Source organism: Mus caroli, unplaced genomic scaffold (assembly GCF_978045245.1).
Source record: "Mus caroli unplaced genomic scaffold, Mus_caroli_1 scaffold_17, whole genome shotgun sequence".
Taxonomy (NCBI): Eukaryota; Metazoa; Chordata; class Mammalia; order Rodentia; family Muridae; genus Mus; species Mus caroli.
Window position 1 is genome coordinate 6321059 of NW_028227272.1, and position 26013 is coordinate 6347071.

Sequence of the window (26013 nt, forward strand, 5' to 3'; positions counted from 1 at the left end):
ATTGTACCATGAAGAACAGATGAAATAAACTAGAACGTATAGATGACTTTTTAAAATGTCTTATGCCAGGAATCCAAGGCATGTCATATATAGAAGACCCATTGGAGTTCACAGGGGGCAGGAGGTACCTATAGCTCTTCTACAGCATTTTTTTCTTGTCTAGGCAGTACACTTTCCTCATCATCAAATCCCCAAGGAGCCTGAGTTTCAACCAGTGCTACAGAGCTGCAGAGCTTCGAGGTGAGCATCCTTAAGATCTTACAAATACGAGAAGCTGGGAAAGAGACTCCTTTAAACACCAGGCCATGGAGTTTAAGATGCCTTCTCTGATTCTTTGATAAATATGCAATGTATGGGGGGAAATATCCTGCTTCTGGGTTATAGAGTGGATGGTCAGCCCCCTGAGTCACCCGTGTTGAGGATAGCAGTTAGCATGAGGAAATGGGCTCTCCTTACCTTCTTGTCACTGAGGCCAGTCACTTGGTCCACAAACTCCTCCTGGATCATGAAGGCAGCCAGGTTGGCTGTGTAACTTGCAAGGAAGATGACAGCAAAGAAGGCCCACACTGACACCATTATCTTGCTGGTTGTGCCTTTAGGGTTCTGGACAGGCACAGAATTGTTGAAGACCAGGCCCCAGAGGAGCCATATAGCTTTTCCAATTGTAAAAGAAGGCCCATGGGGAGCTGCAAGTGGCAGAAAGAACAGTCACAGTATTTCCACAGGGTGTACACTCGTGTGGGGTGTGTGTGTGTGCGTGCATGTGCGTGTGCGTGTGCGTGTGCGTGTGTGTGTGTGTGTGTGTGTGTGTGTGTGTGTGTGTGTGTGTGAACTAGGCAGTTCCTGGTAGCATTAGAGGGCTGGAAGTTAAAAGCATGCCAATGTTCTCTTCCTCTGTTGTCCTGGAACTTTACTGCAGTCAACCTCATTTTTGCTTTAACATAATTAGCATTTTCCTCACATTTCTATCTAACTGGATTTTACCACATTTCTTAAAAAGAAAATAGTTATGCAAAAACGAGGGTTTCCATGAAAAGTGGCGCTAAGACATGGTTTTAAATTTGGATTTGATTTCCATTTGGGGAAACCAAACTCCTTAAAAAATGTAAAGGAGTCTTCTTGCTCTTGCTCCCTTCTCTTCTCCTCTTGTTCCTGCTCCTTAAACCCTCTCCCCATTGTCCCTGCTTCTCTCCAACCTCCTCCCCTCCCCTCTCCCCCCTCTCCCCTCCCCTCCCCTCTCCCCTTCTCTTTCTCTCTTTCTCTCAATCTTTCTCTCTGCCTTTCTTTCAACTCCCCTCCCCATGCCCTGAATAAGCTCTATTCTATACTTTAAAAAAATGTAGAGGAGAACTTAGAGGGAAGAGAATTAGCAGTAGGTTTGATCAAAACACATTATATGCCCTTATGAGACTCTCAAATAATTAAAAATATAAAGTAAATGTAAAAGAAGTCTACAGAAGCAAGTAGTGTGTGTGTGTGTGTGTGTGTGTGTGTGTGTGTGTGTGTGTGTGTGTGTGAGGGGGGTTGCTTCACGATTGTCTATCCCTAAGAACCATTCAATCTGGCAGGAGTATGCTTGTGATTCTAATTCAGTTGTCCCTGGAAATTGCTCCTGTTCAAATTCATATGAAGAGTATCCATAATATACCAATACAGGAATCACACTCTTTCCCAATGGAGGCATCCAGGAACAGAAAAATAGAGCCTAATTCTTCCAACACTTCACAAATGGGAGACATTTCATTGCAGGTCACAGAAAATGAACTGACGTCACATCACTCGGCAATGCTCCCAGCAGTGTGTCCCTTTTGAGATTCTTAAGTGTTCCTTGTGTCAGGCTTAACTAAGGAGGCAGAACAATATGTGGAACTTTATTTGGATGGGGCATATGAGGATGGTAAAGCAGTCAAGTGACGGTTTTCAAGACTCCAAATTGTACCAAGCCCCCCAGCCTCCCAAAAATCAATTTACATCTTTGCTCTGATAAAGAAAAACTCCTTCTTAAGCAGAAGGTTAATTTTCATGTCGTTTAAGTAAATGAAGATATGACAAAATGATGCACTCAGTTCTCTGCTGGCAAAAGCAGCAGAGCAGGCAATAAATAAAGTACCAGGTTTGGTTCTGTTGGAAGTGAGTTCTGGAGCTCTGGGTAGGGACCTAAGAGAAGGCTCTTTCTCTACTGTAGGCCAGACACTTTCCCACATACAGACAGAGCCCAGCATGCAATGTGTGAAGAAGGCAGTTATCCTTATAATTCCTAATCCCCCCTGATTCTCTTTGCCTAGTTTTATGATTTTTCTACTATTACTCCCAAGAGGTCAGGAACTCTTGAGTCAATCTAGCTAACTCCATTAGCTACTTAAGTACAGAAGTCACACTAGAAGTGACAGGCATTCAGGAATCAGAGACAGGGCTGAAAGTGGGATCCTTGGGACATTTTGGAAATTCCGGATCCGTGAATGGTTAGACTCCCTTCCAATTACATCTTCCTTCATACTTCAGGTCTTCATCTTTTATTCCTTGTTTGTTTCTATTGTTGGGAGTGGAGCCTATGGTCCTGCATACATTGAGCTGTAGCTTCTGCCCTTCTGAAAGGCCTGTTATGACCTTCCAGACTAGTCTAGAACTTGCTTTGTAGCACAGGATGACCTTGAAGGTGTCCTGCCTCAGTCAGTGGCTGAGATGACAGGGTTATACCACAAGTGTTGGTTTCACTGACAGGGCTACACCACCAGGGTTGGTTTCACTAATGGGTCTACACCACCAGCATTGGTTTCCCTTTCCATTTCTTAGACAGGTCAGGATGGGTTCTAACTTCAGACTTTTCTATTGGTTGATACTTAAATGGTCTTTTCTGTCTTTCTTGAAACTAAACCCTTCCTTTAGATCTCAGATGATCATGGTCGATACGAAACACCCTTCCTTGTTTTAGCATCCTATCTAAAAGCAGTACCCTATCCCTCACCACCACATGAGTCTGATTTGTGAGCCTCCTTCGATTTTCTACTATCTATGATAACTAATTTGCTTACATCTTGTCTCTCCAGCTAAGTCCTAAAGCCCATGAGAGTCAGGACAGCTCCATCTGATTCTCTTTGCTGTCTCCTACACCCGCATGGGGCTTCACACACAGAATATACTCAGGAAATACCCATGCAATGAATGTGGAGTGCACAACTGCATACTCTGATGGTGAAAATCCTGTTTTACCCTAGTGTAATTGTCATAAGGAATGACCTCAGCCTCCACTGGGTTGCAAGCTCCTGCACAGTTCATCCCTTACTTAAACACATGGTTATGTACAGAGCTTTCCTCAGTTTAGGAGATGACAAGCACTGTGTACACTGCCCTTCAACGGCTAAGAAGTGGAAGGACTTGAAGGAAACAATTTCCCTAGTCAACTGCCATGACCTCTTATGACCGCTTGACTGTGTCTAGTATTAAATGTTTCAAGTAAAATGTGCTGTATGTTGAATTAAAAGATGACCTATTCTGGAGGGATATTTAAGATACCAAGTCTTCTTCTTTGGTGGTGGTGGGGGGGAGGCAGGTACCAAACTTGTGGGTCTTGTACATGCTGGGTAGGTGCTGTAACCCTGAGCTCCATTTCTGGTCTCTAGGACTCCTGTTCTATGCAATAGCAAGTCACTGTTGGGGAAAGGGATTGGATGCTAGCATCTTTTAGGTAACATCCACTTAAGGAAGTGCCATGCATTAAGAAAAATCTACTCAAAATGGTGTCATGTGTTTAGCAAGCCTCTTAGTGCATTATAACCAATGCTTATCTTTACATTTCTTTTTCTGTCTACCAATTCTGCTTTTACCAAGTACGGTACACGATGATCCAACACATCAAGGGGAAAATTTAACTCAGGGGAAATACACCACTTCATAGTTGCATTTATTGTCAAACTAATGCAAATATGATTCACTGGTTTGAAGAGTTTTCTTAAAGTAGAATCTATAAGGTCATTTTATTTGCATAGACTGAAACTGAGACTTGCTGTGCTTTTAACATTTCTTTTGATCTACATTTTAAAAATAAATTGCCAAAACTTTTCAACTCTGTTTTCTCAACAAATTGAATATCAATGATTTTTACCTAACCTCCATTGACTTCAAATTATAACAAGATTAAATGGTTCATGCTTAAATCCCACTTTAAGTTCAAGTAAGTAAATCCTTCTTGTCATATGGATGTGCACACGCTACTCCTAGGAAGACTCAGCAATGTGCAGTGACGTGCATGTCTCTCTGTCTCTGTCTCTCTGTCTCTGTCTCTGTCTGTCTCTGTCTCTGTCTCTGTCTCTGTCTCTCTCTCTCTCTCTCTCTCTCTCTCTCTCTCTCTCTCTGTGTGTGTGTGTGTGTGTGAGTTATGCATCTATATGTATGTGGACACACTCAGCTGTGAGCTCATGTGCACGCACATTTGGTAGCCTGAATCCAAAGTCAAGCATCTTCCCTATATCAGCCTCCACCTTTAATGCTTTGAATCTAGAGCTCACCAATTGACTACATTGGCTGTGAGCAACCCCCAGAATCAGCCTGTTTCTGCTCCTCTACATTTAGTGCTGGGTTATGGATGCTCACCATGGTTTCTGGTTTTTACATGGTGCTGAAGATGTGAACTTAGGTCCTCATGTTAACACAGCAAGCACATGACATACGGAGCCACCCTTCCAGTCCTGAAACAGCATCCACTTTATCCTAGGTTCCTGAAGGCTTCCTTACCTTTCCCTTTGGCTAAGTTTCTGTTGTATCCAACAGGACTGAAGTATTCAAAAACGAAGACAGCAATGGCAGAGACAATGAGCAGCATCACGAACATCATCACCCAGACAGAGGCGCTGAAGGGTTCTGCGGGGGGAAGAGTTGTAAAGGAAGTCAGTTCTTCCTCTCCTCCAGCAGGAACCCCACTACCCACCTGCAAGCTTGTGCAAAAACTTTCTGTGACAAAATCTGGTCATTCAAGAGAAGCTGTTCTCTTTGATTCATATGTGAAACCATTCTTTATAAAATTATGTGAGACACTTTATAAGATGGCAATAAGATGATAAAAATAGAGGAGAGAATGTGGCATTATACAAACCAGGTCAAGGATAATATAAGCTAAAAAGAATAATAAGATGAGAAGAAAAATGTTAGGCTGCAAATAAACAGGTCACAAGGTCCACATGATCATAGGACGTTCTAGAAAACCAAAGATGAGGAGAAACAAGCCAGACCCGAATAGTTAGTATATAGACTCTACTAATATGTGCTTTTAATTTTTACATTCATTTGTAGTTTTATATACTAGTGGTGAGGATGGGGGGGATTTGTGAAATAGAAGGAAAATTATAACCTGTTATAAAGGTTTATAAAATCATGGCATTAGCCGGACGTGGTGGCACACGCCTTTAATCCCAGCACTCAGGAGGCAGAAGCAGGCAGATTTCTGAGTTTGAGGCTAGCCTGGTCTACAAAGTGACCTCCAGGACAGCCATGGCTATACAGAGAAACCCTGTCTTGAAAAACTAAAAACAAACAAACAAACAAACAAAATCATGGCATTGACAAGAATATTAGAAGGTCATAATTTGCCACCCTTTGCTGCCGATGAGTGAGATCTCCATGACCTACAAATCAGACTGATGTGGGCAGTGGGCTTAAATACAGCCAAAAGTCACATGGAATATTATATTTATGGGATAATTCAATAAAACATCACTTAAGTAGAGGTGATGTAGTCTGGGATGGGTGAGTGGTTGCTTCCCTCCATGTTGTAGACAGTTCACTGGACATAACTTGGGTAGCAGGCAGGTATCTGACTACACAGAAGTGTGGGAGCACAGGTTCTAAGTCTGACAACATTCTAGAAAGGTCAGAGATCCTGTAAATAAACGAACACTTCCACTTAACCTGATTGAGAATGTGAATTAGCTGATTAAAGCTGTTTTATCATGTATGATATAGATTACTTAGAGAATTTAGCAAAAAACTTAATGGACACATTTCCAACTGATATCACCCACAGACACAAATTAACTGAAAGTCGTTTTTCTTGGAAGAAAACACTTTTGAAAGTAAAGCATAATTAGTGTGACAAAACCACTTGAGAGTGCATACTTGGTTATTTTTAAAAGTTGCATGAAGTTGGTAGTATTGCTCAAGAATAAAGTCTGTGGTCCTGACACAGGCAGATTACAGAGAGATGCTCTTATTGTATAACAAGGAAGTCTTATGTCTAAACTTTAATGATACTGGATAATTCAGGCCTAGAACAAGTGTTTTGTAGTGAAGTTTCAATGGTTTGTACATGTTAAAGGGTTACAGGTGATGACAGTACAGCCTCCTTGTTTAACACAAAAATGAGCTCAAGGAATGGAGCCCAAAACTGAAATTTATCTTAGCTGATTTGAGCTGGAGTAATAAACAACATTATACTCCAGAAATCACTAGTACTCAGTAATGAGGTACATCCAAAATGGAGGATACATAGATGGATGGTTCGGAAATCAAAAAAAGTATTTAATCATCAAAAATAAATATGTTAAAGTAATTCTGCAAGCGGGGTGTACTAATGGCAAGGCACTGAGAAGTGCACGCGCTTTCCTGGGGAAAGCCTTCAGCATTGCTTTTTAAATGCTGTATACATACAGCACATAATGGACAGAATAACAGATTCCACAATTAAAACCAGAAATGTGCTGAAAAAGAAGCCCCAGTTAATAAAAGCACACTCACTAATTAACTCCCATTTCTCTATAAGACCTGAGAATGTCATAAGGATTAGGGGCTACTGCGTTTGGTTCACATGTCGGGATTGTTAAACCCACAGCAGAGTTGGTTTGATAGAATACATGCTAGCACTAACATACTAGTCAGAAACCTTACCCCAGCCACTGATCCAAATGTTTTCTTACTGGAAGGTGGTGATGTCATTAGTCTCTTTGCTTGTGATCATTTGTCAGAGATCAAATGCTCTGCTTCAAGAGTCTGATTTTAAATTTTATTGAACTTCTATTCACTTTGTGTATGGTACATATGTGTAGGGGGTGTGTGAGGGTATGTGCCTCTCTCTCTCTCTCTCTCTCTCTCTCTCTCTCTGTGTGTGTGTGTGTGTGTGTGTGTGTGTGTGTGTGTGTGCGTGCGTGCTTGCCATGGGACACTTGTGAAGAAGGTTACCAGAAAACTTGCACCCATCGGTTCTCTTTCCACCCTGTGGGTCTCTAAGACTGAATTCAGTGGCTAGGCTTGGTGGTGCAAACCTTTATCCACTGAACAATAAGATGTTATTGGCTCTGTGTTGTATTAATAAATAAAATAGCTGTTTGTGTCCTGCTACTTGCAGACCACACACACACACACACACACACACACACACACTGAAAACAAATATAAGTGAATCAGTCTATAGCATCTGAGGAGTGACCCAGAAATACCTTACATGGTGAGTTATATCCTCCAATGGTTTAAAACAGATTCAACATTCATCCAGGAAGGAGCATCAGTGCGGGTGGTTCCAGGTTAGCATTTGTATGGATCAAAGAAGCTAACCTACTCAGCAAGCTCTTAGAATTAACTAGATGGAAATATTACAAGAGATGTCATCTCTGTCCTTGAAGAGCTGCTGGTTTGCTTTTACACAAAAGCTCAGCAGCATTATTTGGCCAGTCATTTCCTGTGTGAGTTAACGGAGTTCGTGGAGGAGAGAGAATAGGAAATAAGGAAGACCAGTGTAGTCAGATTTTGCATGTGTAGGCTCTCCACATGGCAGAGCTCATGATGGAAGTTTGGATCATTATGACTTTCAAAACCTGCACATGATGTCTGTACATGTGCACAGCCAGTCCAATAGTGTTGTAAATACAGAGTGCAGAGACAATCAGAGAGACAGGGATGCAATCTGGAGACCAGGAAAAATACTAAACTTACTGTATGAGAATGGCTTTGAAAGCAGCTCCTTGTCATACAATTTATTTTAGTTTTAAAGAAACAGTATGAAGAAAGGGTGTGAAATTTGACAAAAAAGTTGACTTTTTATGGAAATATTTTACAGATGCAGGTAAGATTAAAAAAATCTACAGAAACTGGGCTGAGGCCAGATTCAATATCAGCGACCCATTTTTATGAGACAAGCCTCTTGATTTTCTTCGTTTCTGATTTCACTGGAAAAAGAGTTCTTTCTGGTTCAGGGACATGGGTATTCTGTGAAAGGGGACTCATTTCTCTCTACTGCATGGATCAGTCCTCCCTCCACTTTTCCTTAACCCGCAGGGCAGCTGTGTTGTTAAACAGTCTGGTGGGCAATGCAGGAAAGGAAAGCAAAGGAAGCTAAAGACTGAACATCCATCTCATACTAAGAGTCCTCACTACGGGCAGCAGGAGCCAGTTGCATTTTGTTCTGGTGTAATGAGGCTCACTCAAGATATGGATCTCTGAATCCATGTCAAACAAAAAGGACAAAGGAAAGAACATAACAAGATATGTCTTTCCCGAGCTCGTTATTAGACAAACAAAGGTTATAAGAATTGAAGTAACGAGTACAGAAATCAAATGCAGTGAATGGCAAAGATTTCAACAGCTTAACTGGATTATCAGAAATGAAAATAGTCATTGCACATGCTGCTGCGAATAAGGCAGTCTCCAAGAATCCTGTTAGTCAACACTGCATGCAAGGAAGAGTGGCTTGGCAGGGATGTGCATTGCTGACATGACATAAATTAGGGGCAAGGGGGAGCACAACTGAGGCTTGAAGTTGGTATCGAGGAGCTGGTGTGCCTTTACAAGTGTTTGTTGGTTGGTTTGTTTATTATATTCAATGTGTGTGTTTGTTCCTGGGTGTATCTCTGTGTACCAATGCATGCAGCACCCATGGAGATCAGGACAAGCTGTCAGATTTTCTGGAACTAGAGTCACAAGCCACTGTAGGCACCATGTGAGTGCTGGGAGCTGAACCCAGGTCTTCTGCCAGAGCAGTAAGTGCTCTTAACCACAGAGCAATCTTTCCAGCCCTTGTGATTTTCTTTAATGATGTTTTCCTGTCTCTGGAAGAGCATAAATTTACTTGACCTTAATAAAACCACCTTCCCTAGCTCACACAGCTTTCCTCCTGAGATAAGTGCCTCTCTCTATCTCCCCAAATACGAGCAAGTTCACTTATATGGGAATGTCAGGGAAAAGTTAGTAATCTGAACTTCATGATGTTCAACAAGATAACTTCTAGAAAATAACTTACAATAACAATACACAGTTGCTTTAAAGAAGAAATTAATTATGCTTGTCTGTGTGCCACAAAGTTTCTACAACTCTCACCAAGATTCACACATGCATACAGTCCTGTGCTCAGGGACGTGGACATGGAAAAATAACTCCACCCTGATTATCTTTCATATAAACACATTTATGAACTGTCTAAGAGGAAACCTGAAAACATTTCCTGTTTTACAAATCCCGTGGTATAAAGGTAGCAACACTTTAAAATATGAGCACATTAATTCCGAATCAGTGTATATTCCTCAGACTGCTACTTCTTGTTATAGTCCTGGGATAAATCATTGGGTAGTTTCCATTACTTCTGGTATATAAATGATTGCTGAAAGGAAGATGTGTGTGTGTGTATGGATGGTAAACAGATTCACAGGCTTTTTAAAAATTAACTGTGGACAGACAGCTTTATTTATTTTAAATGTTTTCATGGTTTCAGCAATATATTTTTATGGTACATAATCCCAGTCGGTATTGGCATTTAAATATGTGATGGTGTTTATCAGCAGAATTGCCCAAGCTAAGGATAAATGAAAAGAGAGTGAGCTGCGGGGACAGGAAGCTGTTAGCTGGAAAGTTCAAATGTAGCATTCTTTTGAATGTTCATCTGTGGTCAAATAAAGCCAAACAAAGTGCAATGTTGGTTCCATTTTTTAAGCATCTACAACTGAGCATTTCTGATTTCATTTGGGGTGAGGGGCATCGCTGAAGGGCAGTTTCAGACGTCATTGCTTGTGTGTCCCCTGGTTTGTTTTAGATGAATACTCTTGATTGCCTCAAACTCCCCAGGGGGCTAGGCTAGCTGTCTTCTCCCCAGAGCTCAGATGATAGGTGTGCACCACCACTGGCGACTCTCCTACCTGAGACCTGTGGAGCGAATTCAGTTCCCTACCATTACACAGCAAACTCCTTGAGAATGGCGGTATCTCCTCAGCTCAGAACACCACTGTTTTGTTTGTTCATTTTATTTTTTATTTTTTCAGGGAACCAATCACTACTGTGAAGTTCACATACCAAGGAAAGCAGAAGGGGAAACAGTGCCATTACTCCTGGAGACCATGACGCTGATTCCTGTCTCCACAAAGGGCACGGAGAAGTCCACCACTTCAGAACGCTCCTCATTGATGGTGAGGGAGCCCACGGCCATGACTGCTCGTTGATAGACCACCTGGATGGAAGAAAGAACAGCGCCTTCATCCTCTACCCACAATACCACCAGACCCTGCAGCCCCCTGTTGGAATGAGAACCTGGAGGTAACAAAGATGACTTACTTCGCCTATCATTCCATTCCACACATTGTTAACCTTTTTCCCATGCTTCCCATTGGTCACCAGATAGAGGTCATAGGTGAACTTTACAGTTCTGGACAGTTTCTTAAGGATGTCGATGCAGAACCCCTTGCAGCACTTCTTCACATTCATCCCTTCATTGGTTGAATTGCTGCCAAGAAAATCCCAAGATCACAGAAAGTTACTCTTGGAAGGCTGTGTTCTTGGCTACATATACATCTTATTTTTAGATGAGATGTTGAAACTCATAAAGGGGAAGAGAGTTGTGAAAGCTAAAGTTAGAAGTGTTCTTTAGTCTCTCTCTCTCTCTCTCTCTCTCTCTCTCTCTCTCTCTCTCTCTCTCTCTCTCTCTCTCTCTCTCTCTCTCTCTCCACACAGCATACACACAAGTGCAGCACTCAGAGGAGAATACTGCATGCCTTCTATTACTCTCCACTTCAATGTCATGTGATAGGCTCTTTGGCTGAGCCTAAGTATTTCCCATTTTGGCTAAGCTGGTTGGTCAAACATCTCTTAGAGTATGTTTCTTTACATACCCTGCCTACTGCAGGTGTTCCAGGCATGCACAACCAGGCCTGCCCAGTTTTTGGCATGAGTGCTGAGCATTCAACTCAGATGTTTGTGTGTTCATGTTGGAGAATCTTAATCACTAAGCTACCTCCTGAACTCCTTGCTTTGTGAGACAGGGTTTCCTGCTGTTCAGGCTGGCCTCAGACTCTTTATGTAGCTGAGAATGATGTTGAGCCTCCAATGACCATATCACTATCTCTTAAGCACCAAAATTACAGGCTATTGTATGCTAGGCAGGCCATCTACCAGCTGAGCTACATCTGCAGGCCCCCAATTCTTACTTATAGCAGCTGGCATGTGTTAAGTGGCAGCTATTGAGTAGGCGCTCTGGTAAGTCTGTATACTAACTGTGGGCTTCACCTCCCTGATATCTCTCTAAATTTGGTTCAGCTCACATCCCCATTACCAGAAGACAGTTACCAACACTTTTTTAAAACGGAATTTTGAACACATAAAATCTCTTTAGACCATGGTATTGTCATCTGATCTAAACTAAATCTTTAAAAAAAAAAAACTTATTAGAAAATGGAGCAGAAAATTTGAAATCCTTCAGGAGGGTGGGGTAACTCTATGCTTATGATGTCTAAGAGCTAGAGGGAGATGTGAAGGCACCCAAGAAAGTGACTTAGAGTCAGGACACTGGAATTTTTTTTATTGTTCTGAGGCTATGGATTTTACCTATTAATGAGCTGCCAGTCAAGGAAGGGATTATTAATAACCTTCTTTTGTGTAAATGCATGGCATGAAACACAAAGTTGCTTTTGAAGGACAAAACCTTGGGACAGAAAAATGTCCTGGGAAGACACAGCAAAGACTCAGTGCTTAAAGCACTCGTAGCATAAATACAAGGATCAGAGTTCAGATCTCCAAAGCCACATAAAAGCCAGGCAGGCATGGGAGCTGCCTGTATTCCAGGCATGAGAGGCAGAGATACAAAACCAGCTAGCTAGACTAGGAAGAACTGGTAAACTCTGACTTCAGTAAGAGACCTTGCCTCAATAAATAAAGTAGAGAGCAACTGAGTAAGACACCTGCTGTCAGCTTCAGGCCTCTACAAGCATACAATCACATATGCATGTGCATATGTGTCCTATACATTTGAACATGCATATACTCACACACATGCATAGCCAAGAAAATATTCATATAGATTTGTCATGTTGAGGGTGATGTTATAATCTCCCAAGGCTCTGCTCTTTACAGCCACCTGGCTTTCTCCCCTTTGTAGGCCAGAGTCTAAGGGCATTCACACAAATACCTCACAATCCAAGGAAGCACTGCGGTCTCAAAAAACAAGTAGGAAATTGCTGTGACAAGTCTTCCCAGACTCTCAAGGTCTCTTTCTGATACTATACTCAATTCTATCTTGTACCACAGCATCCTATGGGGTCAGTCCTGCAGGTGAATCCTATAGTTATGAAATACCTTCTCAATTTGAAAATTCTATTTTTTTTATACAGGGAATTATTAACTAAGCATTAGAATAATGTTTATGGAAATTCAAGATCAAACTAGGAAATGTTTATATACCTTATACAAAAGTATGGTACAAAGAAATACAAACATAAGCATAGTTCCACAAAACCAAATCTCTATAAGATAACTGTCTGGAAAATCAATGAAATAGGAAATGTAGTTAAATCTAACTGGTGTGATTTTTTTTCTTTCCCATACGTTCGAGGTTTTCCCCCACATTTTCTATTGAGTATGCATTCTGCACATAATTGGACACACACACACACACACACACGCGCACGAGCGTATGTAGGTGTGGCTTAATTGCAGAGAAGTCTGGGAAATCACACTCAGGATTTCTAGGCTCTCCACCACCACTCAAAGAAATGATGCTTCATAGACATAAATAGAAGGGAAGGGAGCCAATAAGATGTGTGGTTCAGTGGCTGTGGAATTCTCTTGTATGGCCAGTGGCAGGAAACAACCAACTCAGACCTGATCTGTGTGTAGAGTGTGAGCTTGCTAGTACAGACTAGGAAGCTCAGATAAGTGTCCTCATTCCTGAATGGAGAGGCCAACACTTCACTGGACGACTAGGAACACGTGCGGCTTGAGTGTGAAGTGTCTCCCACAGGCACATATGTTAGAACATTTGGTCACCAACAGGTGGCTGCTGTTATGGGTGGATGGGGAACTTTTGAAAGGTGAGGCCTCACTGGAGAAAGTTCGGAGGAGGATCTTGAGACTTAGATCCCAGTCTCACTGCATGTCCACCAGCCGCTGCTTGGTCTGATATATATATATATAAAAACATCAAAACAATCTCTAGTCTCAAATGACCATGAAGAGAGCCACACCCACCACCACGCCTTCCTCAACGTATTGTTATTGTGATGAAATATCTAATGAAAACAAGAAAAAGAGGACTGCACACACACACACACACACACACACACACACACACACACATTTATAATGTCTTCAATGGACTCCTCTTTCCTCCAATGATTTGACAGGTAAGAAATTTCTTGGTAGACTAACCATTTCTCCTGGCAGTTCAAGGCAAATAATCTTTCTAATTTTCTCTCCATGCCTTCAACATTTAGCAGAGCAGACGGAAAGTCATTTATCAGATTCTTAAGACTTTTGGGCGTACTGGAGACCCCACTGTTTAAGAGGTAAGGCACAAAAGGTGTCACCTGGTTGGGATCTTTCTGCGGCCCTGTACAGTACCTTCCACTTGGGAAGTGCAATTGATGTCATTTGTGATAATGTCAGGATTAGTGGATCCTGATATATTTCTATTGATCTGTTAAATCCAACACAATTTTGCCTAGACACAGAGGCACAGCAAGCTCCTTGAATTAGAAAGTTACCATCTCCCTGCAGGAACCCAAAACATGAACTTGAATGTTTTAAGCTGTTTAATCTTCAATAGAAAAGTTAATTCTCTTAAAGAGAGCAATTTATTTGGGCTCATTTTTCTCCATAGAAATAGGACTTGGGGCTTGGTGATCTACTTTGTTTTGCCTCTGAGACTACTGACTGTTGTATGAATATATCACCCACAGCACAGCACAGCACAGCACAGCACAGCACAGCACAGCACAGCACAGCACAGCACAGCACAGCACAGCACAGCACAGCACTGCACAGCACAGCACAGCACAGCCCAGCACAGCACAGCACTGCACAGCACAGCACAGCATATCCTGATGTACCCCAGCTCATTATGTATTTAAACATAACCTTGAACTTCTGGTCTTCCCTTTCCTCTTCTAGACTTAAAGCCTTGTACACAGTATTCAGCTTCTGTGTGTAGTGCTGGGGATTGAACTCAGGGCCTCACGAATGCTAGGCAAGCCCTCTACCAACATTTTCCAGTAAGACTGCTGGCTTTACACCAACTCCTCCTGTAGATTTTGAACCACATGAAGCCCCACCAGCCTGGTTGTTTCAGATAGTGTGCTGATGGTCAGAGGCATCCCGCTGAGGTTAAGCTCTTTGTGGCAGGCACTGCTTTCTTCATCTGATCAACTTCAGCTCACAGAATCCCTCCCCTGTGCTTGAGCTCCTTTCCCAACTCACTCCTCCCAGCCTTCAATGGGTTTCCTTTGGTTTTTCAAGCATACTAAACTCCTTCTAGCCACAGGGCCTTTGCACTTAGGGTATTCTTCTTCCAGGCCTCCAAACTTCTAGACCTTTCCTTGTGAGCTGCAATATCCTCACACAGGCTACCCTACTTTCCTATCACACGCCTTATGGATACCCCTCCCCCACCCCACAGCCTGCCCAACAGCATTCATTTGTCCTGGTCCTTCATTGGCTGAGTTGCTTTCTGCCATTTTCAACCCACACCTGCAAGATCTTTGCCTTGGCCATGAATTCATCTGAGTCTCCAACAGGTTTCTACATGACAGAGAACCAAAACTTACTGTGTCAGCTTTCTCTTCAGTGTGACAAAAAAAGGAAACAGCACAAACCCTTTCCATTCCCTCCTGGGTCCCACCTTAATGTCATATGCAAGACCAGAATCAACCAAGCTCACGCAAGCTTTTATTTAAACTTGAAAAGTAGCCACTTGGGAACTAGAGACAGAGGAAAAAAGAGCTGCTTAAAGGAGCCCAAAGAGATAGAAAATGGGAAGCAGAACTGAAGAAAACCCCTGAAGGGCTGGTGTAGGGTGACACCGTCTGTGGGCCCTGGGTGTGAATTCTACCTTTCCTGTTTACTCTCTGCGTGGCTTTGTACAAGGTTCCTCTTTGTGTTTTTTTTTTAATTGAATGTGATGAGTGTGTGCATGTGTGTGTGTGTGTGTGTGTCTGTGTATGCACATGTGGAGTCCAGAGAACAAACCTGGATAGTTTCTCAGAAAAGCTATACACCTTATTTTGAGATAGGGTCTTTTGCTAACCTGGAACTCATCAAGTATGTTGGGCTAGCTGCTCAGTGAATCCAGGAGATCCGTTTGTCTCTACCTTTCCAGTGGGCAACCATGCCTGACTGGTGGCATCACTATCATCGTCACCATCACCAAAACCATCACCACCAGCAGCACCACCACCATCATCATCACCACTATCATCATCAATATTATTATTGGTTCTGGGGCTCAACCTCAGGTCTTTGAACTTGCAAGACAAGCCCTTGACCAACTGAATCACCCTTATAACCCTGAACAAGTTTCTTAATATGCCTATAATTAGTATTAGTTTCCCATGACAAAAACATACCCTGTCCATCTGGACACTGGAATTAAACAAATGCATACATGACACATCTCCAGGCATTCAAGTGTTCAGATTTACTACACGATCATGGCAATGGGATATATATGAGACTGTGACTGGATTATAGATACTGTTGCACAAGCTTTTAGGTAGGAGTGAACACATCTAGCCAGGAGCATCCCTGAAACTCACTTGATCTTGACAAACTTCCGACAGGGTACCGTGTTCCTGACGCAGGTCTCAGTCAGTGGGTCTATGTCTTCTACGATGACGAAGGGGGCTTCCTCCAAGGTGACAATGCTGAGGTGGTTGTCGTCTGGCTCACAGTCAGAAAAGGACTTGTACCTTGGCCACACAGCATGCCGCAGGCTCAGAGTCTGGTTCTCCCACTTGCCCACCTGCATCACAAACACAAAGACACGCTGCGTGCATACAACACTGACTCATAGAAAGGCAAAGGAAGGTCTTTTTCACAGGAGATAGGGGCGGTAACAAATGGTGAGGACCTGGATGTCGGATAGATAACCCCTCCTACACACACACACACACCAGATCCTTCTAGAGGTGAACGGTATGTGCATATCTGAGAGTGATGACTAACATGTGTACTTCTGGAGGCTCCCCAGAAAGACTCAATGCTCTGGCAAAGGTCAGTCCATGGGTGTCATGGAAACAGCATGGACTGTGATAGTCACAGAGCTGTAGGTCTGAATAAGCATCTCCCCCTTTGCAGTCGTGCAAGCCCTTCATCACAGGAGCATCTGCTTCCTCGTCTGCCCCATGATGCAATTCCACCTAGCTTCCTATGATGTTAGGAGAATCAGGCAGAGCATACATAGCAGAGCAAGTACCGGGCACATAAGAAGGACCTTGGGCTTCTACTTCAATCGCAGAGGAGGGGAAAGAAAGACGGAGGCAGCAAACCGTGCTGGGAAAAGGAAGGGAAGAAAGGAGTAACAAGAAATGGATGAGCAAAATCCAGGACTGAGCAGGGAGAAAACTGAAGGGGCCAAAACCAGTGATGGAATTAGAAGCATCATCTCAAGCCCTGATATGGTCCCATTTAAGTTGCAAATGAAGGTGAACTTTCATTAATCCACAGAGCGGAGACTATTACTGCTTAGCATGCATCAAGACCTGTCAAAATAGAATCGATTGTACTCCCTTTGAGCAGCAGCCAGCATCTCGGTGAAATCAAATTGAAGGCTGTGTGTTTTGAACTTTAATTTTATTTGACAGTTTATTGGCACTGTTCACATACTTGCTGGGAGGAAGCTGCCCCCACGCCTTGCTCTCTCCTTCCTCCTCCTGAGCAGCTGCCTGACACCACAGGTCAGAGCTTTATTTGTGATACCAACCTCAAGGAAAATACCTCACTGGAGCAGCTAAGTGAGGAGCACAGGCCTGTCTGTGTTGATGTGACCCGCTCACCTCTCCTCCAGTGACGTGAGTGTCACCAGAAATGAATCTCAGGCCCTTAAAGAGAATCCAGACACCCTGAGCACCAGAAGGTGATAAGGGTGAAGAAGAGAAGAAGAATTTCTGTTCTCTGAGATTACCTCATCATTTGCACTGGAAAATTTTTGCTGGCTGTAAAGAAACATCCCATGTGGCTAATTACAAAATTGTCTAGCTTTGGTGATAGCGTTCTTTTTTAGACACAGAGGTTGGCAGACTAATTTGGTGAGGCAAACATGCTCATCTAGCCCCGATGTTTGATATAAGCTAGAAAAATGCAGAGTCCGTGCAATTCTTTCTTCATTCAGCATTGATTTATTGAATACCTACTATGTGCTGGTATTAGCTTAAGGGTAATGATGAATCAATCAGAATGGTTCCTGCCTTTGTGGTGCTATCAGTGAGTTGAGGGACAGTGATCAAAATAATAATACCAATTATATAAATAGATTGCAAAACCTCGCTGTGGGAGAGATGGCACAGCTGGTGCGTGCTTGTAACACAAGCATGGGGACATGAGCTCAGTCCCAAGAACTCATGTGACAAAGTAGGGCATGGTGCCACCATGTAATTCCACTGCTGCTGAGAAAGGGGCATGTTCCTGGGTCCTCCTGGCCAGCCAATCTAATCAGTGAATTCCAAGCCACCATGAGACGCTCTTGAAGACAAGATCAAAAACAAAAACCCCACGTTCACCCCTCCCCCCCAAACAAGTAGACAGCATCCTGAGAAACAATGCCCAAGGCCTGAGTTTGACCTCTAGCTTACACACACACACACACACACACACACACACACACACGTACCCCCCACATATGCATACACATGCATACGTGCATACATAAACACCTTTTTAATGTGCACTTCCATTCCTTTCCTTTGGTCTGGACCTTCAAGAGAGGCTAGGTGGTTGAGTGGACAGAACAAAGGATCTGACAGTTAAGGCCTTTTGTGTGTTCTTGCCAGCTTTACCTTTTAAGCTGAGTAAGTTTGGGAAAGTAACTTAACCTCTCTGGGCTTCACTTTTTTTGTTTGCAAAAGTTCAGAGAACAACCAGAAATCTCACTGAAGACTGCAGTGAGGTCTAAATGAGACAAAAATGTAAACAATGCATCCACGGAGCATAAAAGCATGAACGTCCACAGCAGATGCTCATTCTGTGGTTAGCATGTACAACAGAGCTCCAACATCACCTCATTTGAAAAGCCATCCTTGCTGTCCCCACAGACAGTTCACCCTATGCCTGTCTCCACTCTGGCATTCCATATTATTGGTACAAAAGATGACATCTGCACAGCTGGGGAACACCGTCACTTAGTCTGTATGCCCTCTCTAGACCCATATCCTTCATGATATACATTATAGTGCCAACTTCATAGTTCAACGCAGAGGCTGTGCAACTATCCCATCTCACACAGTAGAACTAACTATTGCTTGTAGCTCTATGAGACACAAACTTGCTGTCTCACCACATTCTTTCTGGGTGCTTCTATTCATTCATTCTCGACAGCCAAATGATAGCATCAATTCTCATCCTGACTTCCAGACACAGCTTCCTAACTCCCAATACACATAATATGCATATGAATCTGAACTAAGCCAATGAGAGGCATCCATGGAGATTGTGCTCGGCCTATTAGCATACAGCTGTCATGACCTTCAGAACAAGCTGTGAGAGAATGACTGCTGAGCTAGATAATGGAAAGATCAGAACCATAAAATGAAGGCATCCTTTATATTTGTGTTTGTGCATGTTTGTGCATGTGTGTTGTATGTATGTGAGTGTGTGAATTCATGCATGCATGTGTGTTCTTGTGTGTTTGTGTGTGCACATGCATGTTCATGTGTACATGTACCGATTGTGCTTTTGCGTGCATATGTGTGTTTACATGTGTGGTGTGGTATGTATAAATGTGTATACGCAAGTGTGTTTGTGTGTGCATGTTCTTGTGTGTGTACACTTGTATGTGCATGTATGCATGTGTGTGCAAGCATCCATGCAAGCATGTGCATGTAAGGGTGTTTAAGTGTGTGTTGTGCATGAGTTTATGTGTGTGCATGTGTGTGTGTGTGTGTGTGTTTGTGTGTATGTTGGGGAAGGGTTGCAAATATAAGTAAATATGCTTGCAAGTAGAGGCCAAAGGTCAGACTTGGATGTTTCCAGGCACTGTAAGCTTGTTTTGTTTTTGTTTGTGAAAGCATTTGTTTTTATTTTTGAGATTATAATTTAACTACATTTCTCCCTTCCCTTTTCTCCCTCCAAACTCTCTCATGTACTCTTGTTACCCTCTTCAAATCCATGGCTTCTTTTTTTCATTAGTTGTTATTGCAATGCTTGCATATACATTCCACAATCTGTTCTGTCCATATAATGTGACTTGTATGAACATTTTCCCTGTTGACTGTTAGTTGCTGGACAACCAAGTGGTATGCCACCTCTCCAGTTCCTACCATTGTTCTTTGTGGACAATTGTGGCTTGCCTTTTGAAACAGAGTTTCTTCTTGCTAACCTGGAGCTCACTGCTTAAGCCAGCCTAGTCTGTCAGTAAGCTCAGGGATAGATGGGACTCTGCCTCCCTAGCATTGGGATCACAGTACACACCCCTGGCTTTTTCCACTGGGGTGGAGGATGGGATTCAGGTCCTCACATAGATAGGGCACTTTGCTCACTGAACCATCTTCTCAGCTACTTTTTTCTAAACCTGAATGCTGAAGTTCCCCCAATCACTTACCAAGTATTAAGCTCTGCTCTCAGTATGGTTTTAATGTCTACATGCCTCCTGAACAAAGAGAATGTGATGGGCAGATTAAAAAAAAAAAAACTCTATCATGAATATTTTTCATCCTTAAAAAGAGCTTCCACTCACCCAAATAAGCTGTGTGGGAGGAGAAAATAATCTTTTGCCTTCAAAATAAACTGAATTTTGATGATAGAGCTTTGGGGTATTTTCAGCAAATATACTGAGGTTTGGAGGACAAATGAAAACAATTGACCCGTGATGGAGAGAAGTGATTTCACTGAAGGAACTATAAAAAAGAGAAATTAACTTTGTAAGGATTTTTTTATCCATTCTTATTAATATAATTTAAATACAGTGCTTTGAGGACGCTAACTGCCCTTCAGCTTCTAGAAAATGCCCTGTGAATGGGCAATGATTACTCTGCAAATGTTCAACCAATATGTTCTCAGAGCAGAGATAATTTCATCTCCAGAAACTGCATGTCTCAAGTTAATGTCTCTGCTGCCTCATGTCTGGGTAAGCTCAGGGGGATGTCACAGGGACAGCAATCGGCTAGGAGAATTTAGGTTAATAGATGTGCACATCTCTTTTTTCAGAGGGCTGTGAATGCTTGATCCCATTTAATCTATTTATGAAATGCTTATAAGAGACAATTAAAATAACCGCATTGCTGGCTTTCAGATCTCCAAACCATCAAAACACATACCTGACATACGTGAACACCAGAAGTAGGTGGGGGGAAGATAGCTCAACATACATGAGCAGAAACTGGAGGCTGAAGTAGCTCAAACAGTAGAGTGACTACCTAGCATGCAAACAGCTCTGGGTTTGGTCATCCATACTTCATAAACAAAGATCCTAAAGTCCTCAATCTAGTCCTGCTCAAACGCTCAGGCTGCCTGTAAAACTGGAGTCCCATCTACAAACAGCTGGTACCAACCTTGCTGCTGTGTCCCTTAGCTTTGTCTCTTTCTGCCTCTCAATCATCCCATCGAACACTGTATTTTTGAGCGGTCTAACATATACACTGACCCTTCGCACTCTTACCAATAAACAAGCACAGGCCAACATGAGCCGATGCAACTCTGCATGAACCTATACATAAGCACATGCCTGTACATACTCAGACCACATGCATGCTCATAGCCTTTACATACAACTATACATACATATGTGCTCCTCCGGACACATGTTTGTGTTTGCACATATAGAGATAAGATGCTAAGCTATAGTAGATGACATACACACTTCTCAGCACACCTTCCCTGAACAGTACCCGCACTATAACCTATAGCCACACAACTTCTTCTAGCCAGATTCCCTCTCCTGTTATCTCACCTATTGAACTCTACCAGTTCTTTTCAGGTCTAGCCAGCTCCAATGCTAATTTTCCAGTGGATGGTGACTCTTCATATGAAATGCTTATGCACATGTGTGTATGCATGCCTGTGAGTATGTGTGTGCATTGTAATCTCTGAACCATTATTGTTTTCCTCATTTGTTCTTTCATGAACCACACACATACATGCATACAAATGAATGCATGCAACACACACATGCACACACATACATGTACACATGCATGCACACGCACACCCACACATTGAATGCATCATTTTGTTCACAATCAAAGCCTCTGGGGCTGCCCCAACGACAGTTCTTAGAGAAACTGGCTTTTTTTTTTTTTTTTTTTTTTTTTTGCAAATCCTCCTATCTGGTTGGAGAAGAGTGGACGAGATTCCATCTTATTAAAGGGCTGGGATGCACATCAGCTTAGGGGTAGAGGGATGACCTGCCATGTACAGAGCCCATCTGTATTACAACTAAGAGTATAATTTAACCCAATAACCAGGTGAGGTAAATGCTGTGCTGGGGGTTGCCATAGGGCACTAAGGAGAGAGAGCAGTTCCTGCTCTAGACATACAAATGTAAAGCAGCTGAGAACTAAAGTGTATGCTGTTAGCTTCATCTTTAGCTTATTGATGACTGGAACACATGGATAGCTTTATCTTTAGCTCATGGTCAACTGGAAAGTCTGGAAGGCTGCAGATAGAATTGGAACATCTAGAAGGCTGCAGGTAGAACTTAGAGGAGATTTTTAGTGAGAGGAACATTTTATGACACACCAGTGTAGAGAGATAGATTTTGGCAAAAAGATTCTGACTGCAAAGAGATACATCAGGAGGCAGCTTATTAAGTCTAGCTGACCTCAGTGGTAAGATTGAATAAACCCACAGGATCTCAAAGTAGGAGACTCGTTAGAACTCAAAGATGCATCCAGTCCTAAAGGGCAAAATAAAGGTTGAAAATATTTTGAATGAAAGTTCTGGCCAATCACGCGGGACCTGAGACGGCTTTGGTTGGGGAGGCAGAAATCCGGCCTCAGTAGGGCCACAAGCCTCTCCGGTCAGAAAAGCGCCTGGGGAGCTAGGGCGCAGGGTTGGCTGACACTCGCCAGCTACCCACAACACCCGCCACAGGATCTTAAGACTTCTGGTGAGAGGAACACAGCTTCTGCTCCAATCCAATTGCGTGCGGGACCTGAGACTGCATTAGTTAGGGAAGCAGAAAACCGGCCTGAGTAGGACCACAGGCCTCTTCCGGGCGGACCAGCACCGGGTAGCTAGAGCGCAGGGTCGGCTGACACCCGCCAGCTACCCACGACCCCCGCCACAGGATTTTGAGAATGCTAGTGAGTGGAACACAGCTTCTGCTCCAATCTTTAAACAGTGACAACGACAACAACTAACCCCAGAGATTACCAGATGGCGAAAGGTAAACGTAATAATCTTACTAACAGAAACCAAGACCACTCACCATCATCAGAACCCAGCACTCCCACTTCGCCCAGTCCAGGGCACCCCAACACACAGGAAAAGCTAGACACGGATCTAAAAGCATATCTCATGATGATGGTAGAGGACTTCAAGAAGGACTTTAATAACACACTTAAAGAAATACAAAGGAACACTGGTAAACAGGTAGAAGACAGTAAAGAGGAAGCACAAAAATCCCTTAAAGAATTGCAGGAGAACACTGCTAAAGAGTTACAAATCCTTAAAGAAAAACAGGATAACATAATCAAACGGGTAGAAGTCCTTAATGAAAAACAGGAAAACACGTCCAAACAGATGATGGAAATGAACAAAACCATACTAGACCTAAAAAGGGAAGTATACACAATAAAGAAAACCCAAAATGAGGCAACACTGGAGATAGAAACCCTAGGAAAGAAATCTGGAACCATAGATACGAGCATCAGCAACAGAATACAAGAGATGGAAGAGAGAATCTCAGGTGCAGAAGATTCCATAGAGAACATCGGCACAACAATCAAGGAAAATGTAAAATGCAAAAAGATCCTAACTCAAAACATCCAAGAAATACAGAACACAATGAGAAGAGCAAACCTACAGATAATAGGAGTGGATGAGAATAAAGATTTTCAACTCAAAGGACCAGCAAACATCTTCAACAACATTATAGAAGAAAACTTCCCAAATCTAAAGAAAGAGATGCCCATGAACATACAAGAAGCCTACAGAACTCCAAATAGACTGGACCAGAAAAGAAATACCTCCGGACACATAATAATCAGAACAACAAATGCTCTAAATAAAGACAGAATACTAAAAGCAGTAAGAGAAAAAGGCCAAGTAACATATAAAGGCAAGCCTATCAGAATTACACCAGATTTCTCACCAGAGACTATGAAAGCCAGAAGATCCTGGACGGATGTTATACAGACACTAAAAGAACACAAACTCCAGCCCAGGCTACTATACCCAGCCAAACTCTCAATTAACATAGATGGAGAAACCAAAGTATTCCACAACAAAACCAAATTCACACATTATCTCTCCACGAATCCAGCCCTTCAAAGGATAATAACAGAAAAAAACCAATACAAGGACAGGAACCACGCCCTAGAAACAACAAGAAGGTAATCCCTCAACAAACCTAAAAGAAGACAGCCACAAGAACAGAATGCCAACTTTAACTGTTGCGGCCCGCCCGCGGTCCACAACACGAACGGTTCACTGAGAATGGCAGTTCCCTGCAAAGAGAGGTAACTAGACGGGGCGGAAGAAACAATGGAGTCAAGACAAACAGATTCTGATCAAGACTCAATTTAATATTTCCAAACACTCAGTTTATAAAGGAGGGGGGAGGGAACCCAATTTCCCGCCAAGTAACTCAGGGTCCAGTAGCAGGACGAACACGTGTGTGCCTCCAGGCAGCAGAGGGCAGGTTCCAGCAGTGGGCGTGGCAGGACGAATGAGCCGGTAGCTCCACCCTAGAGCAGGCAGGTTCCAGGCTGGGGGAAGGGAGACCACATTTCCCCCCATTAGATAACAAAAATAAAAATAAAAAAGGGGTGGCCTGTGGCAGAAAGATTATCTATGTTTAATAGTTCTGCCTAAGTTCCTAGGGCTAAAGAAAAAACCTATATCTGTGGGATTTTTTAACTATTCTAATGGTAAACTGTATCTGGCTAAGGCTGTAGGCTCTGACTTTATAATGCTAATTAGTGCTGAATAGGTAGCTACCTGTTTGCCTTTTAAGTAGGGCGTTGGAACCCTGGCTGAGTTTAGCTAAACAATTTTAGAATAACACTGAACTGATAATTATCCACAATTTTGGGTGACAGGCAGGGGAAACAGTGAGAAGCGATTAAGACTGGCTGGCTCTTAGTACAAGGCCAATTGGCTTTTTTATTTTTTGGGTGGGAGGCAGTGAAGGGCCTGCTCTTACGACAGCAAGGTCTCCAATCTCTCTCTCCCCTGTTAATTAAGTTTAAATAGGCAATGCTTAACAGAGGTGATCAAATGATTTTCTCATCCGTAGATGAGTGGGCCTTAACCTTGACTTGGGTGGACATTAACCTGATCCTCCCGTGAGTATTGTAACAACTCACATCTGTGGCTCTTGGTATCTTTTGGGGAGGGGAGGCAGAGCCGTAAGTATTTTGGTTTATAACAGGAAACAACAATTACTTTTCCTTAATATCTCTTAATATCAATGGACTCAACTCCCCGATAAAAAGACATAGACTAACAAACTGGCTACACAAACAAGACCCAACATTTTGCTGCTTACAGGAAACTCATCTCAGAGAAAAAGATAGACACTACCTCAGAATGAAAGGCTGGAAAACAATTTTCCAAGCAAATGGTAGGAAGAAACAATCTGGAGTAGCCATTATAATATCTGATAAGATTGACTTCCAACCCAAAGTCATTAAAAAAGACAGGGAGGGACACTTCATACTCATCAAAGGTAAAATCCTCCAAGAGGAACTATCAATCCTGAATATCTATGCTCCAAATACAAAGGCAGCCACATTCATTAAAGAAACTTTAGTAAATCTCAAAGCACACATTGCACCTCATACAATAATAGTGGGAGACTTCAACACACCACTTTCACCAATGGACAGATCATGGAAACAGAAACTAAACAGGGACACAGTGAAACTAACAGAAATTATGAATCAAATGGATCTGGAAGATATCTACAGAACATTCTATCCTAAAATAAAAGGATATACCTTCTTTTCAGCACCTCATGGTACCTTCTCCAAAATTGACCACATAATTGGTCACAAAACAGGCCTCAACAGATACAAAAATATTGAAATTGTCCCATGCATCCTATCAGATCACCATGGACTAAGGCTGATCTTCAATAACAAAATAAATAATAGAAAGCCAACCTTCACGTGGAAACTGAACAACACTCTTCTCAATGATACCTTGGTCAAGGAAGGAATAAAGAAAGAAATTAAGGACTTTTTAGAGTTCAATGAAAATGAAGCCACAACATACCCAAACTTATGGGACGCAATGAAAGCATTTCTAAGAGGAAAACTCATAGCTCTGAGTGCCTCCAAAAGGAAACTAGAGAGAGCACACATTAGCAGCTTGACAACATACCTAAAAGCACTAGAACAAAAGGAAGCAAATTCACCCAAGAGGAGTAGACGGCAGGAAATAATCAAACTCAGGGGCGAAATCAAC

The 26013-nt window shown here is 42.5% G+C and overlaps 1 protein-coding gene across 1 annotated transcript in view; it reads right to left on the minus strand.

Moving 5' to 3' along the window:
- Positions 1 to 26013, minus strand: part of Grin2a (glutamate ionotropic receptor NMDA type subunit 2A) — a 434479-nt gene that overhangs the window by 88807 nt on the left and 319659 nt on the right. Inside the window, exons 6-10 of the mRNA XM_021184964.3 lie at positions 15987 to 16192; positions 10522 to 10690; positions 10264 to 10417; positions 4732 to 4857; positions 457 to 686 (exon numbers count right to left, since the gene is read on the minus strand). Coding sequence (XP_021040623.1) covers positions 457 to 686; positions 4732 to 4857; positions 10264 to 10417; positions 10522 to 10690; positions 15987 to 16192 — 885 coding nt within the window. The remainder of the gene's footprint in view (positions 1 to 456; positions 687 to 4731; positions 4858 to 10263; positions 10418 to 10521; positions 10691 to 15986; positions 16193 to 26013) is intronic.